General features: G+C 30.2%; 1 protein-coding gene across 6 annotated transcripts in view; it reads right to left on the reverse strand.

The window, feature by feature from the left end:
- Positions 1-11,223: 11,223 nt before the first annotated feature.
- The window catches only part of LOC126771249 (dachshund homolog 2), a 133,508-nt gene continuing 129,083 nt past the window's right edge, over positions 11,224-15,648 (reverse strand). For all 6 annotated transcript variants that reach the window (XM_050491036.1, XM_050491037.1, XM_050491035.1 and 3 more), the window contains one exon: positions 11,224-13,110. In XM_050491036.1, the coding sequence (XP_050346993.1) occupies positions 12,980-13,110 (131 nt within the window). In that variant the 3' untranslated portion in view covers positions 11,224-12,979. The remainder of the gene's footprint in view (positions 13,111-15,648) is intronic.

Genomic DNA, 15,648 nt, shown 5'->3' on the forward strand with positions numbered 1-15,648 from the left:
TGATATTTTACTTTTAATTAATATTCATTATGATCGAATTAAATTTTATACAAAATTACAGATCCCGACTTTAGATAAATTCACTATATTTAAGTTGAAATAAATTTAAAAATAGGTGAAAAGTGTACCAATGATTAGGTCCATTGAATAATATAAGACCGTTGAAGGCAAATCGTTTTCGGGCATAATAATCATTAAATGTATTCCCATTTTATTGGAGCTTCGACTCCAACCTCTCCGATTATGATCTCTATCCTTTTTTTTGGGTACCGCTAGTGAAACAGAATATCTTATTGCCGAAACATTTTTTAATAGTGTAGAAAATTATAATATAAAATAAAAACTGGAAAAGAAAAAAATAGAAAATAAAAATATAATTAATTAGTATTGAAACATAATATGATATATATTTTTTAATTATATTGATCTTAGTAAAAATACGAAGTTAAGTTTCAATATGCCGTATGTAACAGTATACATGCTATCTATATGATGTAGAGCAATAAAAAAATATTTAAACTTAATAAATTCGTACGGAACCCTCACATTTGAATATAGAAGGAGTCTGCTTGATTCGGTTTTTATTATAAAAATCATATTCGAATATAGGGGAACGAAAAATAAAACAAGTAGTTTCATAACATGTAATTTTGGTAAATAGCTCTTTGATACGAATCAAATCGTTTTGGGAACAAAAAGCTGTACAAATGAATATTTAAAGCTTATATATGTATTTTATTATATTTATAATTTCAGGTAATCTATTGGTGTTGAAATTAATTCCAACATATAAGATTTATATTCCAATTCCATTTTAAAGGAAAATATATCAAGTTTTAAATTTGTTTTTTTTTTTCTATAATCACAATTTTCAAATTGTTATTGTTATTTTTTAATATTAAGTCACATTTATTCATTTAGACGTTTATTGTTACGAACAATATGTTTAATTATGTTTTATATTAATTTTCAATTGATTTTATTTTGTGCATGTCTCTAGGAACTGTTATTACCATTCATCTATTAATGTCTTATTGGATACCTTTGTATTCTTAAGTTTACCCACACAGGTACATTAATTACTTACATGCATGTAAAAGTGCAGATGTGTGTAAGGTGGCGTGCCGTGTGGGGGCTGGAGGCCACTCCCTCGTCGACGCCTGCTCATTTTAAATTGTAATTACAATTTATTATTGTGTCTCTGTGCCGCCTTCGTCGCTGCCGCCATTTTATCAACTCTTGGCTGGATAATTCCAGTATTTCCAATAACGATTGTAAGGCAATTGAAGATTATTACGATCGTAATTGTTCGGCTTGGAAACGGCTGAAACAACAATGTATAATATAATGAAGTAAAAATGTTGACGGGATATAGGGTTTTTATAAAAAGAATTTGCATAATATTGAAATGATGAAAACTGTACAATCACCTATACAATAACCAAAATGTCCGATTTTAATTTTTAGTACAAATTATTTTATATCTTTTCCATATGGTTTAATATTTCTGTCTTTTAAATTTGCTATTCAGTCTACAAAATACCTTAAGGGTAATGGAGTAAATAAAATAACCTTTGATAAAAATGTTCATCAAACGATTGCCATGAAGATAATAAAAAAATAAATGTTTCATGAAACTATAACATTTTAATTTAACAGATGACAGCTGCTGCAAGTTTCGCTTTGTTATTTAAAATATTGTCAAAGTGAAAATGTCTAAGGTATTATAAATTAAAGTTTTAATAACTGTAAAATATCTTATTTACAAAGTAATTTAAAACTGTCAACGATAATTATTTAAATAAGAAGTTAAATAGCTCTAAATAAAAAAAATAACATGCATATAATAATATATTAAAAGGGTTGAGTTTAAGTTAAAGAAAAATTCTAAGGTAAGTTTTAGCTGAGCAGTAAAGCATAAACGACACATCAAATTTAAACTTAGTTCATAGTAATTCGGGTCGCCTCACTCCGTTGATAGAAACAATCGCTTAGTTAGAATATATATATCAAGACGAATCATTTTAAGTAAAAAAGGGTAACTTGGTACTGCTTCCTACTTCGGAACGATTGTCGGTTGACGGAAACAGTTTTAGCACAAGTTTTACTTAGTGTGATGCCGAGATGGCCCAGTGGTAAGAACGTGTGAATCTCAACCGATTATCGTGGGTTCCAACCCGGGCATGCATCACTGAATTTTCATATGCTTAATTTGTGATTATAATTCATCTCGTGCTTGACAGTGAAGGAAAACATGGTGGGGAAATCTTTATGTGTCTAATTTCACTGAAATTCTGCCACATGTGTGTTCCACCAACCCATATTGGAGCAGCGTGGTGGAATAAGCTCCAAACCTTCTCCTCAAAAAGGGAGAAGAGGTCTTAGCCCAGTAGTGAAACATACACAGACTGTTACTTTACTTAGTGTTATATATATAATTTATTTAGCGAGTGACCAGTTAAATAATGCTGTAACTTCTCCGTTTGAATGTCAAATACATACAAAGTTCAATACATAATCGAATATTTGCTGTGGTGTTTTAATAATAGTTTAACTACTACCATGCTATATGAAACGAAGAGCTTAGGATTAGCCGGAAAAAATATTTTGACAGCATCAAAAGTAAGGACACTCAACATAATAACCGACTTTTTCTAATGGAATGTGTGCAGCAGTTATAAAGTACTAGTTTCTGCTCGCTGCTTGTGAAGTGGAGTGAAGCTGGAAGTGTTAGGGACCCTATATCCTTTTCTCTACTTCTGACAACGTGTCTTCAAATTTTTCATGATGACCGATTGAGTAGGTAAGACGCGAAAGCGTAACAAAAAATAAACTCACTTTCGCATTTACTTCACTTTTGTTTTTGGTCAGGATTTGCCACTAAAACAATTGAAATTGATTATCAGTCTCTATTTCGAAAAAATAAAACAATAAAAAATCTTTGATAAATATAGTTTTCTACAATAAAAAATATTATTATTTTGTCCTAAGAAGTATATATTTTATGAGATATTTGCAGAAATGCTTTTTTCTAGATGATGTCTAACGCTCGCTTCCCACAGACACGAACAACATTTAATACATTCTTCCCATTTTGTTTGTCAAATAAAATCAATAAAAAAAGATAAATTATCTTTTTTTGATCAGTCTTATAAATATTTTTAACTAATTTGACAGCCAAATTAATTGCCGAGCGACCCCTTGTTGTCTGTTCCACATTGTTTATGTAGTAAATTGTATATTTTACTAAAGTATAATTTAAAATAATATATGGATGGCTTCTTTTCTTACTAATTTATGCTTTAACTATAATTATGAAAGTTAATGTTTTTAATTATAACGGGTTTTATATTACAAGTTCACAGTTATTACAATACGGTAGGTATACATATATATCTTTGTCATCAATCTTTGTCTAAGACAGATGAACAGGTGATGTACTCACTCTATTGGTGAGTGAGTATGTAGTAAGTATTTTTTTTTGTATAGAATAGGAAGGCGGACGAGCATATGGGCCACCTGATGGTAAGTGGTCACCAACGCCCATAGACATTGGCATTGTAATAAAGGTTAACATCCCTTACATCACCAATGCGCCACCAATCTTGGGAACGAAGATGTTATGTCCATTGTGCCTGTAGTTCCATTGGCTCACTCATCCTTCATACCGAAACGTAACAATACTATGTATTGCTTTTGAGCAGTAGAATATCTGATGCGTGGGTGATACCTACCCAGACGGGCTTGCACAAAGCCCACCAAGTAAAATTTATTCTGTAGTCTTCTTTCTAGTTAATTCTTTTATCAAATCCAATGGTCTAATTGGTATTTAGAAGGTGAGTCAATTTTTAGACTTAATCTTGGAAAACGACGGCAGTTCAATTGTTACTGATCATGAATATATTTTCATTATCAAGTACATATTAAGTTGAGAATTTCGTTTGTTATTTTCAAAGGCATAACATTTTAAATTTTAATTACATGTCTAGTTGTTTACTTCGGTTATTTATTATGTTTGTCACGATTTAGAATTATAAACCTTTATAAGAAATCAGATAATGATTTCAGATTTTGATAAATTAGTTCACAAAATTTAAATAAAAAAATTAAACTTGGCGATCAAAATCACTTCTTTATCACTAGAATAAATGCAGCCAAGTCCACCGTAAACTTTACATTCAAGAGAGAATTTTAATAGCAAAAGCCTTTGAAGATTAATGTAAAATGTAAACATTGAAATCCCGGGCGCCCTGAATTAAATCCAATTGTATTAAAAGCGAGAGGTCTTTAGACAGTATCAAATGTCTTAGTTGATGCGAATCTGTGAGTTGATGTTTCGCTGCTGTCGTGTCTAGTTAAGGTTCTAATAATAACTTTTACCAAACTAAATTGTCCTCACGGAGTTCATAGACATACCGTTTATATATTATCAATATTATCAACGTAAATAATTTCAGTGGTATTGTGTCTAATGTTTAATTTTAATCATAATGAAAAGTAGCGTTTGCAAAAAAAATTGTTGGTAAATATTGCTACAAACTAGTCGTAGATACTAATATATTAAGCTATTTTATTAGGTAGGATAAAATCAATTTTATACCTTTTATTAACAAGATACTATTGATTTATAATTAATATATATGTGTATTTATTTAGTTGATATGTTATGCAAAACTAAAATACTTGGTGGCAAGGCATGGTGCAAGTCCCGTTTGGTACTACCCACTCATCATATTTCTACCGCCAAACAACTATGTTTGAAGGGTGAGTGAGCCTGTAGACATAACAGCTGGTACAAGGATATATTATCTTAATTCCCAAGTAAGTTGGCGCATTGGTGATGTAAGGTATGGCAACATTTCTTACGATATCTTAGGTGGTGACAACTTATCATCAGTGTTGCCCACTTGTCAGTCTGCCTATCTAATACCATACAAAATAAACAAATATATGATTTTGTAACTTTATAAATACTCGTACAAAATTGTTTGATTAAAAATTTATTGTATTGACATGATTGAGTTTTCCAAGTGATATAATTTAAATACAGATAGTATGCAAATTCAAATAACAGCCCTTTTCTTGGAGGGTTAAGATGTTATTGTAGCAAAGTGTTGCTACAATTTATTGTTAAGCAATCACTTTTTGTCCCGTCAAATTGTAATGAATAAAGATTACTTGAAAAATGTCGTTATACTTTATTCTATAACCTCTCCAGTGGTGGATTTTTAATTCTCCCACCCGGGTGGCTACCACCTACTCATGGAGGTCGATTTGACTGTACACAGTGTAGCCACTGTATAGTTACAGCCACTCCTATATTCTTCCATGTTAATAGTATAATTAATTAATTACATTGGTATTAGAAATGTAATAGTAATAAAGTATAATTGCTTAATAAATAATCTTTCATTAATATAGTGTTCTTATAAATGGTGTGAATAATTGAAATACAGAGGTAGTAATGCTAAACCTTCATCGCCCTATCTAACAATGAATAGCTCGTAATAAGACAATAAACAAGGCCATACATCACGCGGAAACATTGCTCAAAGTTATTTAATTATCTAAAGGAAAAACTAATCCGTTGTTGAGAACGAAAATTACGCGCCCCGTCGACAGGTGCTTTTACTTATGTGTGCATGCGTGGCCTTATACAGCGTGATTAAAATAAAATAAGTTTTATTATTACGAGGTCAATTAAGGAGCAAAAATAATATTCTCTTGGTTAATTCAGTTTCGTTTACAATATATGTATATGTTTTTTTAGCATTATATTATTTGTTCAATATTTAATTATAGGTACATAAAACTTTAAAAACTATGTTTTTAAATATTTTGTATTTATTCATTCCTATCCTAAGCTACACTTTGTACAGTGATTCAAATGAAATTTTTTTAAGCGCTTAAATAAATTTACTATACTTTACTTTATAGAGTACTTTATAAAAACAGAAACACACCAATTTAAAGTATTATTATTTAATGGTGCAATAAGTGATTGATTGGTGACTGCCTTAAACCCTATCACGTAAAATAATAGTTAAATATATGTGTATATGTGAATTAATTAAACATTTTATCCCATAAATTTTGCTACCGTATCAACCTGTACACCAACACCATACTTTAATAGAGACTATAGGCGGCAAGTAGCTGTCTTGTGCGACAATATTTATGCCCGCAATATTAACTCTTGTGCGACTACCATTTACAGTATTTCAAAAAGTCTCATACGAAAACATATCAGGTAATAATAAAGTGGTAACGATGGTAGAATATTAAAAATATTAAATATTTTAAATCAATGAATAAATATAAATTTAAAAAATGGACCAGAACCCTTTTGGTTATATTCATGTCTATCTTTATATGTCAATCTGATTACGAAGATCGGAAAATCTAAAAAATATTTAAGCGACAACAGATAGAGAAGCGTCCGAAATAAAACGCGAGGGCGTCGCATCAGAGCGTCCGTTCGCCCCAGGCAGATATAAAAATCATTCATATGGACAAAATAAAATTGCATCCCAAATAACCCGGTGCTCACCGGCCGAAAATCTATTAGCAATAAATATGAAGTTTTCCGATTTAACAGGATTTAAAATGGCGGAGGTCTAATATAATTTCAAAGTTTCTATGACTTTTTCTGTTTTATGACACTGTAGTTTCGGTTATCGGGTTCCTTTGCAATACCGAGGTAATTTTTTTTTTTCATTAAAAATCTTTAATGATTTCTTAAATAATGAAATCTACCCATAACATAATTATAAATGGAAAATAACCCTTCCTAAACAAATCTGTAGTAATTTAGAAATCTGAAAATAGGAATTAAATCCATATCGATTTTTATTTAAACAAACGTGGAACGATAATCATAATATTAGTAGAAAAGTTGATTAAACAGTTTGGTCACTTTTCTATAAATATAACTTGCTTGCCTCATTTAGAGCAACCTCTTTGTTACCCATAAAGTTTGTAGAGCTAGTTTTATGTTGCAATAACTAATAGTCCCTTATTTTTTTAAGTATGCAAAGAAAGAGGACTGAAAACTATATTTCGAAATGTTCCTTTTATGAAGACACGTCCAACCAAAATGCCTTAGACCATTGATGCCACTTTGGTGTTGCCATATAGAAAGTATGAAATGTTTAACAACTTAGTACTTGATAATTAACATTAACAATATAAATATAAATGTTGTGCTAGTGAACTGCGTATGTTAGTCTTATAGAACTGTACTTATGTATATGGTCACCTACAATATGTTGCGGGAATTTGATATCGGAAATTTGTGAAACGCATCGACATACAAATTTCCTAAACGAAGCCCGCGCAACATTACAACTTGAAGTGGCGTGGCTTAAAATTAATACATTGTCAAAGCAAAATATTTTTAAAATGTATTATTTTTGTGATTTCGAGGTGGTCCTATATACTTACCGTAACTCTTTATAGTGGTCAACGTGGTTAAATATAATTGTAAAAGTTTGGTAAATAAATAAATTACTGGTTAATTTTTATTGTGACAATATAATATTGTTTCTGCTTTAAATTTGTAATGTGTATTTTGTTCTTTTTATTTTAATTTTGTATTTTATAAAAATGTCTGTATATAGGACATAAACTATAATACCAGTAATTTAAGAATTTACTTCCAAAATCATTGTGACAATTATTAATTTGTAGTTCTTGTGAAGTTTCTTCTTCTTGTGAAGTGAAAATTAAAACAGATTACAATTGTGACACAGCGACGCTACGCCCAACCAAGACAGATACGAAGCTTAATTAACCACGCTATTAAACTGCAGATCATATTTACGTCTCATATTTCTTTTCGTCGAATTTATATTTTCTTTCCTTCCGCTCCGACTATGTTGTTCTTATTTTAATAAATAATAATTAGCGTTATCTAAGAAAGTACAAAGTTATAGGTTATATTTTGATCATATTAAAACTATTAGCTTATATAATATTAATACTTGGTGGGTAGAGCTTTGTACAAGCCCCCCTGGCTATTAATAGTCAATACTATTAACAATTTATGATTTATGATTTATTTTAACATAACAATTTATGTTTCGGCTTGGTAAGTGTAACTACAGGCACAAGGAACATAACATCTTAGTTCCCAAGGTTGGTTGGTGGCTTTTGCCAATGTAAATAATTTAGTATTTAATACAGCGCCAATATCTATGGGCGGTTGTGACCAGTAATCATCAGTAGAATCATCAGAAGTTATTACATAATCGGAATTTATGAAGTTGCTTCTACCTCCCCGTTAAGTGAGTTAGGACAAACAACAAGAAATCAATTAATAAAATTATAAGTATGACAACAGAATTAAATTTAACTTACAAGTTCATCTATTATTAGATTTATTTTTAATAATATAATATATTACTTGTTCATTACTAGTAATAATAATAATAATAATGTCCTCCAGACCGATTTCGGCCACGGCGGTAAAGCTCAAGAGACATGAGCCAACTACGCAGGAGATATTATGGTGCACAAGTGTGTGCGCAAACACAGGTGCGCTCTCTATTCCGTAACTCCCATAATCGGATGAGATGGCTATCTGACATGACTGGAAAGAGGCGCAGAACCCACGGCTTTACGTGCTTTCCGAGGCACGGGATTGTACACACTTCCAACTTCCAACTGCTGCTACTGAGAATTTTCTGCAAGAAAAACCCAATAAATTTTTACTGGCCCGACCTGGGAATTGAACCCAGGACCTCCGGGTCTGCGGCCTTACATAACCACTAGAGCAACGAGGCAGTCACTACTAGTACCTTACTGGTTTGCTTATTCCGGTAACACACAAAAAAAAATACTACACTGATTCACATGAAACATATTATAGCTGTTTTTTACAAACAGGAATACAATAAACGATATCTTTGGGACAATTTCTTGTTGTTTAATCTTTGTCAAAATTGACTTCTGATATATTTTATTAATATGATGGTTGATACAATTCGTAAGGTGTTCTCAGCGACAGCCGACTTAAAATAAAGACCATAAATAAGTATCAATTTCAAAAAGATTTCGTTTAATCTAGCAACTAATATGAGTAATAAAATTACTATATCGTGTTATCAACAGCACCAGTGTGTGCGAAGCTCTCCAATTTTATTTAACCAAAAGTCTAATACAAATAAAATTTAGTATAATATATCTATCATATTGAAAATGTTATTGTAACTGGGATCATGAGATTTTGCAAAATTTTGTAGCTTATTCGTCTAGTTGGAACTGGTTTAAAATTAACTTGCAAGGTGGGAGACACCTTGCAAGTTAATTTAAAAAAAACCCACCATACACACTACATATGAATTAAAGTATAAGCTTGTCAATAGACAAGGAGCTTACCGTAACATATAGCATAAAACGGGAAGAACGCCTGTCTCGAATCTGATTGTGTTATAAAATTTGTAAAAAATAATAATGAATACAATATACTATAAAATAATAGTAGGTCTCCGAACTATAAACATGAGGCATATAATGTAATAAATTTTAATTTGCAGAACTCTTCTTTGTTCGCATATGTTTTAATAATTCAAAACAGCTTATTTTAATAATACATAATAATAATAAATAACTTTATTCACCAAAAAGAAACAAAGACAAAAAAAATTAAGGTACAAAACCATAAAAAAAGAGTTAACAATATCATATTTCATAATTTGGTGAAAAGGTCGTTCGTTGTCTCAGCTAGGCTGCTTTTCAGTCTACGCCTTGTACATATGCTGTCAACACAGACGCTACATTCAGTGCAGTAAAAGGTAAAAGAAGATAAAATTACTTAAATAATAAAAGTTAATACAATTTTATAACAAGCCTAATAGGCTAAAATAAAAAATAAAAACGTGCAAGCATTACTAAAACAGTGAGGTTTTTTTATTTATTTTTTGTTCAATTCTAGAAAAAGGAAAATATTTCATATTGAATAAAAAATGAAAATAAAATAATAATATTTAAAATGTTTAAACAAATAGAGATATATGTTTTAATAAATTACAATCAAAATAACAATTAAATATTGAAGTTTAGTTACACACATTTGTCCAGACACATTACGTCTTTTGCATAGATAGACGCCATTGCTTGCATTGTGCCTTAAACTTATTTTGAGATGTACTGTTCTTAATCGGACATATGAGACATTTAAATTATTTGCCAATATAAAATAAAGTGAATGCCCATTGGCTGGCAATAATCCATTTTTTAGGAGGTTTAAGCAGACGTGACCAATGGAAAAAGCGACTGATTTGAGTTGAATCCAAACTTACTTTTGTTTTTCATTACTTCAACGTTTCAAGCGATTGTCATAAGACAAAGAAATTATGTTATTTGTTCGAGGGATTTTTCTACAGATTCTAAAAAAAAATTTACTTTAAATAAAGGGTTTCTCTTATATGTATGCAATAATTATACGATGTTTTAATCAATTATATTTATAATTTTAATAATTATTATATAATAGTAAAAATAAAAAGATAAGTTATCACATTTTTCAAACGTTGTTTCAAACTTACTTTTGTTAAATTAATTGCTCAGTTGGTATTATAGATTTTTTTTACTTTAGTTATAATACAAAACAATTTATTAAAGTTCTATAAACGAGTCCAAGTCAATTATATATTAGATTTAATAGCATAATTTATAAAAAGAGTAAGAGGTCGTTCAACAAAGACAAATATTTAAAAAAAAAATTACTGTTGTAAATGATTGAAGTAAATGTTAACACATTTTTAGTTATCTACACTTAATGTTTTTGTAAAATGACGTTAAAAATAATCTTAATATAAAATCAATCAAGGAATTAAAAATGTTGATGTGACATTAAGTAAATTACAAGTAAGCCATGTTGTTCTGGGAAAGTAAAAGAGAGCCACCTGGTAACCAGTAAACCAGACAAATCATCTAAAGACCTTGCAGGCGGATTGGCGCAAGTCTGCCAAATCCTTTTCCTCCAGAATCTACACTAGATATAAAAGCAATAGGTGCAAACGAATGATCACATCGTTAAATATTTTATTTTACTTAAAAATCTTTATTCACCAAAAAAGTGCTTTTCAACCAAAAGCAGACTTTCTGCCTGAAGGAATTATTTAACCTTTAATTAACATAGTCATTGTACTTATTTCTCCATTCATAGTACGTTAATATCGTCAGGATGGGAAGTAATGTTGAAAAATTTAAAACACCAGATGATAATTTTCATTTTTAATCTTGATATTTTCCTCTACGATACAAGGCACACACACAATTTTAAGTAAATTAATAATAATTATAATAAAAATAATAAATAATAACTCGCTTTATGAACGCAATAACCAAGATATTAACGTGTACACTGATAAGCCTCGACATCTAATTGACAAAAGAAACCTACGCTAACGGTACTAGTTTACCAGAACTTTACAATTAACTTTGAACAGTGAAACTCTCTTACATTTTATTATAAAAATGAAAGAACTGATATGAAGTTACCACATTCACGCCCTGCATACAACCACACACGCGCATTCGTCTAAACATTTATAGTAACAGCTAAGTTTTATTTATTACGTCGCATTATCCATTACAGATAATAAGTATGAAATTAATCGTCTCAAGCCTTATTTAGTGTCGGCGCTTGACTATCGTCTTACATGGTTTTTACAAAGGTAAACATTTGAATGTATTTTAATTAGTGACGTCGCCCTTATAGCCAAGCGCCAATCAAACGCTCGATACAATGTCTAAATCTTATTTAAACTATTTTAGACATTTAAAGTCATTTCGTAAACTAAGCATCGATATAAATAACGCTATAATTTATACTTTATCTATAACGTTAAACCTACTGCACTTAATACAATAGCTACCCACGTACACCGGATCATATATGTATATGAGACGCTGAGATTATATTACAATGTTTAAAGTAGGAAACTTTAACGAAACTCTTACTTTATATTGTACGCCAGAATTCTTTGTGGGTATTCAGTCATATTTTTATTTGTATAATGAACCTTCAAAATCGCTAACTTAACAATGCTATTATACATTTCTATCTTTTTAAATATTCTAGTATCAGTTAAACCTAATCATTGCACTAAATGAACAAGTTATTTAATGTTGAAGATCACATATTAACATGAAAAATTGTACGCAATGTTCTATGAATACTTAGACACACTTGGATTGTTTTACATTCGATTGTTGTGCAGTTTATTTGACGAACTTATTATTTTTTTTAAATTAGATAGCTAGTGAGAAATCTGAAATCGTATATAAATGTTTGGAAAATTTTTCAAAAGCAGTCTTAGGTCAATTCCAACCGTTTTAGTGATCAATTTAATAATTGTTTGCTTGCTTTGTTGTTAGTATTATTGAGGTTACAAATAATAAGTAAGCTGAGGCTGAAGCTGTTGCTTATTTAAATGTATAAATTGTAAATCAAGATACTTAATGTATAAATATGGCATTTAACAATAAGTTTAAAGGTACATTTTGTAAAAGATTAAATGTTGACGTATAAGTTATGTGTATCGTCGATAAAACCGTTAGGCTTAACCTAAATATAAAGAAATATTTACAAATTTCACTATGGAAGAAAAGTTTCTGCGACTTCGCCTTACGTCACGAAATCTACGTGCTTATTTCGTATTTAATAACAGTATTTACAGTTTAATCTCAAAGTAAAAGAACTTTATCGAGATCAGATACACAAAAAATGTTAACGCTAGTAATTATAGTTCAATACTTTAATTTACACAAACGAGCGTGTCGTTTCGGAATAAGACTCGAGAAGCCCTTCACAAATGTACGATGCATTTACATTTCAATGATGAGATATCTTTGGGTCTTGATCTTGCATCTTATTTTCTCTGAATTCAGGTTTGACGCTTATGATGGGTTTTCTCGTTTCGTCGCTGCTTTCGTATTGGTCGGGGAAGTCGTTCGCCCCGGCGCTTGCCAGCTAAGTGGCGGAGCTAAACAGAACTGAATTCTTGTAGTAGCTGGCACGGTCGGAAAGAGGGCTCTTCACGTCACGTTCCATGGCCTGTTGGCGGGACTTGCGCTCCATCTCCAACTCTTGCGCCAAGGATTCTGTTGGCAAGAAAATTAATGTTATGGATCGTATCGTATATTACACGTAAAAATATTGAAGATATTAATTGTAGATAAATAATAACATAGCATTGTTAATAAAGTATGTAAATATAAATTAACACAAACTAAACTACTAATTAAGTATACTTTTGCTTGGATATAAAAGATAAATTGTCATTAAATCGAATTTTATTTGGTAATATTAAAGGTTTGCGCTAAAAGATGAATGTGTCGCTCCGGAAAATGTCATTAGTATCGCAATGGCTGACATCAAACGCACTCGACGTCTATATGGAACTTCATGATTTAATATTAAATATTGCATTTCGTAAAAACGTATCACCTACGAAGTCGTGGTTGCCTATGTTTTGTGATAAAGCTATAAATACGAGTTTAATGTATCTGAATAAATAAAAACAATTTCATTTGTTTTCATATATAATATACATACATACAAATAACTGTTAGCGGAACTAACACGTTATTTTAGTGTAAATATATAAATATTTTATGATTGCTGAAGGATGGAATTAAATGGTCTTACGATCATCTTTAAAATATAAATATGAGTGGTAAAAGTATATTGTTTCTTAATATTGACAGAGGTTTTTAGTACTTTTTTAATCAATAAAGAAAAATTAGTAATTTAATAAAAATATTACCATAATTTTGATCCAAATGAATAAATATAGTTTTGCTATTAAAGATACACTCAAGCATAAAGCTTAGGTTGATATATATATTTTAAATTTTTATTTGAATAATACGATTTTATCGATAAGAATAATTTTTGATTTATTGTAAGAGAATAAAGGTACAAATTAAGGAATACGATATTTTTAATATAAATGATAATCTCATAACCTGACATAAACAAGTGAAAAGAAAAATTTAAAAAGGAAACATTTTATGAGACGAATATTTTCTAATAAGGTTTTGGGAAAATTGACAAAGTTCGTGAAGAGGCAAGAGTAGGTGAGGTAAGGCAATTGTCTCCGAAAACGTCTACGTTTTACGAAATATGCTTATTCAATTTCATGCAACGCTTGCCGCCTCCTGCAATTTACGAGATATAAAAGATATAAACGGAATCACGTTTTTTGCTTACTCTCAGGGAACATTTTCTCAACTGGAATTCAATTTCTGTAAGAGATATTCGTTTATAATTTATGCTTAAAATAATAGTGAATTATTTATATGAATCATTCATGAAGGCAATTACTATACTATATTCGTTGTTTATTAAATTTATTTGGTTGAAGATATTTTTTTAAATTCATATAAAATTTCATAATCAAGAAACTCTATTGTATATACAATAAATATATTATAAGAAAATGATTTAAAAACTTGCAATTTTTTTTTAAGCTTCGTAAAACAAATAGTGGTTGATCAAATGACACAATTTGTGTTTCGTTTGTCATTAAAAAAACTCAATTATAATCCGATTTGTCTCAACGGCGACTGGCTCCAGGGCATCACACTCGCAAGTGTCGCTCATTGAGGGTTGTCCCGAAACAGAAACCTATTATCCCGGGTGAGATTATACGCCTAGGGCGTCACAATTAAATATTATACACTTAAAAGCTTCGGCCTTTGCCGTTTCACTTCGCTGCCACCCCTAAATGTCCCATTAGGTCTGTTTGAATACGTAATATTTTTGCATTTGCCGCTCCTAAAACAGAATTGCCGGTTCCTTTGAGTGCTATAATCTATTTGTTCTTTGAAATAACTGTTACGCTTGAGTGCTTGAGTTAAATAAAAAGTTAGCCTTTCATGTAAGACTTCGTTTCTTCAAGCAATTCTTCGAATTAAACTCTTATTAAATATTATTATTATATATTATTTCTCAATTATTATAAGCACTATCTTGTTTTATCCTTAAATGATATTGATGATAATTATGGAAAATATTTTTAACGTAAATTAAAAAAAAGAGTCGATAGCTATTGAGTTGGTTGTTACAAAGACATTCCTTAGGTTACATTGCCCTATAAAAGCAAATCTGAAAAACTTTTAAATTGATCAAGTCAACGATTAGTTCAAAGAGAAACGAATCGATTTTGTAATTAAATAGAAGATAGAGCAAGAAATTAGACGGACGATATTCACTCTTTAAAGACAAATTGTTTCTCGAATTTTGGTCAAACAAAAACTTGTATTGTTCAGATTTAAAGATGTCTTTCACCCGTAGTCTATTTTCTGCGTAGTATTATAAACTTTTGTTTTTTTTTTTGTAATTTATACCTCTGAAAAATATAATTAAAAGTGATATTTTATCCTGCATAGCAACCGATGCCTTTGTACGACGAGACCTCGAATTTAAAATAATTAAACTCTTTTTTTATTGATTCTTTGCTGAATTTGAGAAGGTTGTGACAAAAGGGTTAGCTTTCATGAATGAAGGCAGTAGTATAGAGGAGTATATGAGTGCTTATATGATTAGACCCGCTAAACGCTTACGCATGAGCCGAATAGTGGGTAGTTTAACGTTTTCTTGACAAGCTGAGGACGGGTGATACTGCTGCTAACATT

Source organism: Nymphalis io, chromosome 10, assembly GCF_905147045.1.
Source record: "Nymphalis io chromosome 10, ilAglIoxx1.1, whole genome shotgun sequence".
NCBI lineage: Eukaryota > Metazoa > Arthropoda > Insecta > Lepidoptera > Nymphalidae > Nymphalis > Nymphalis io.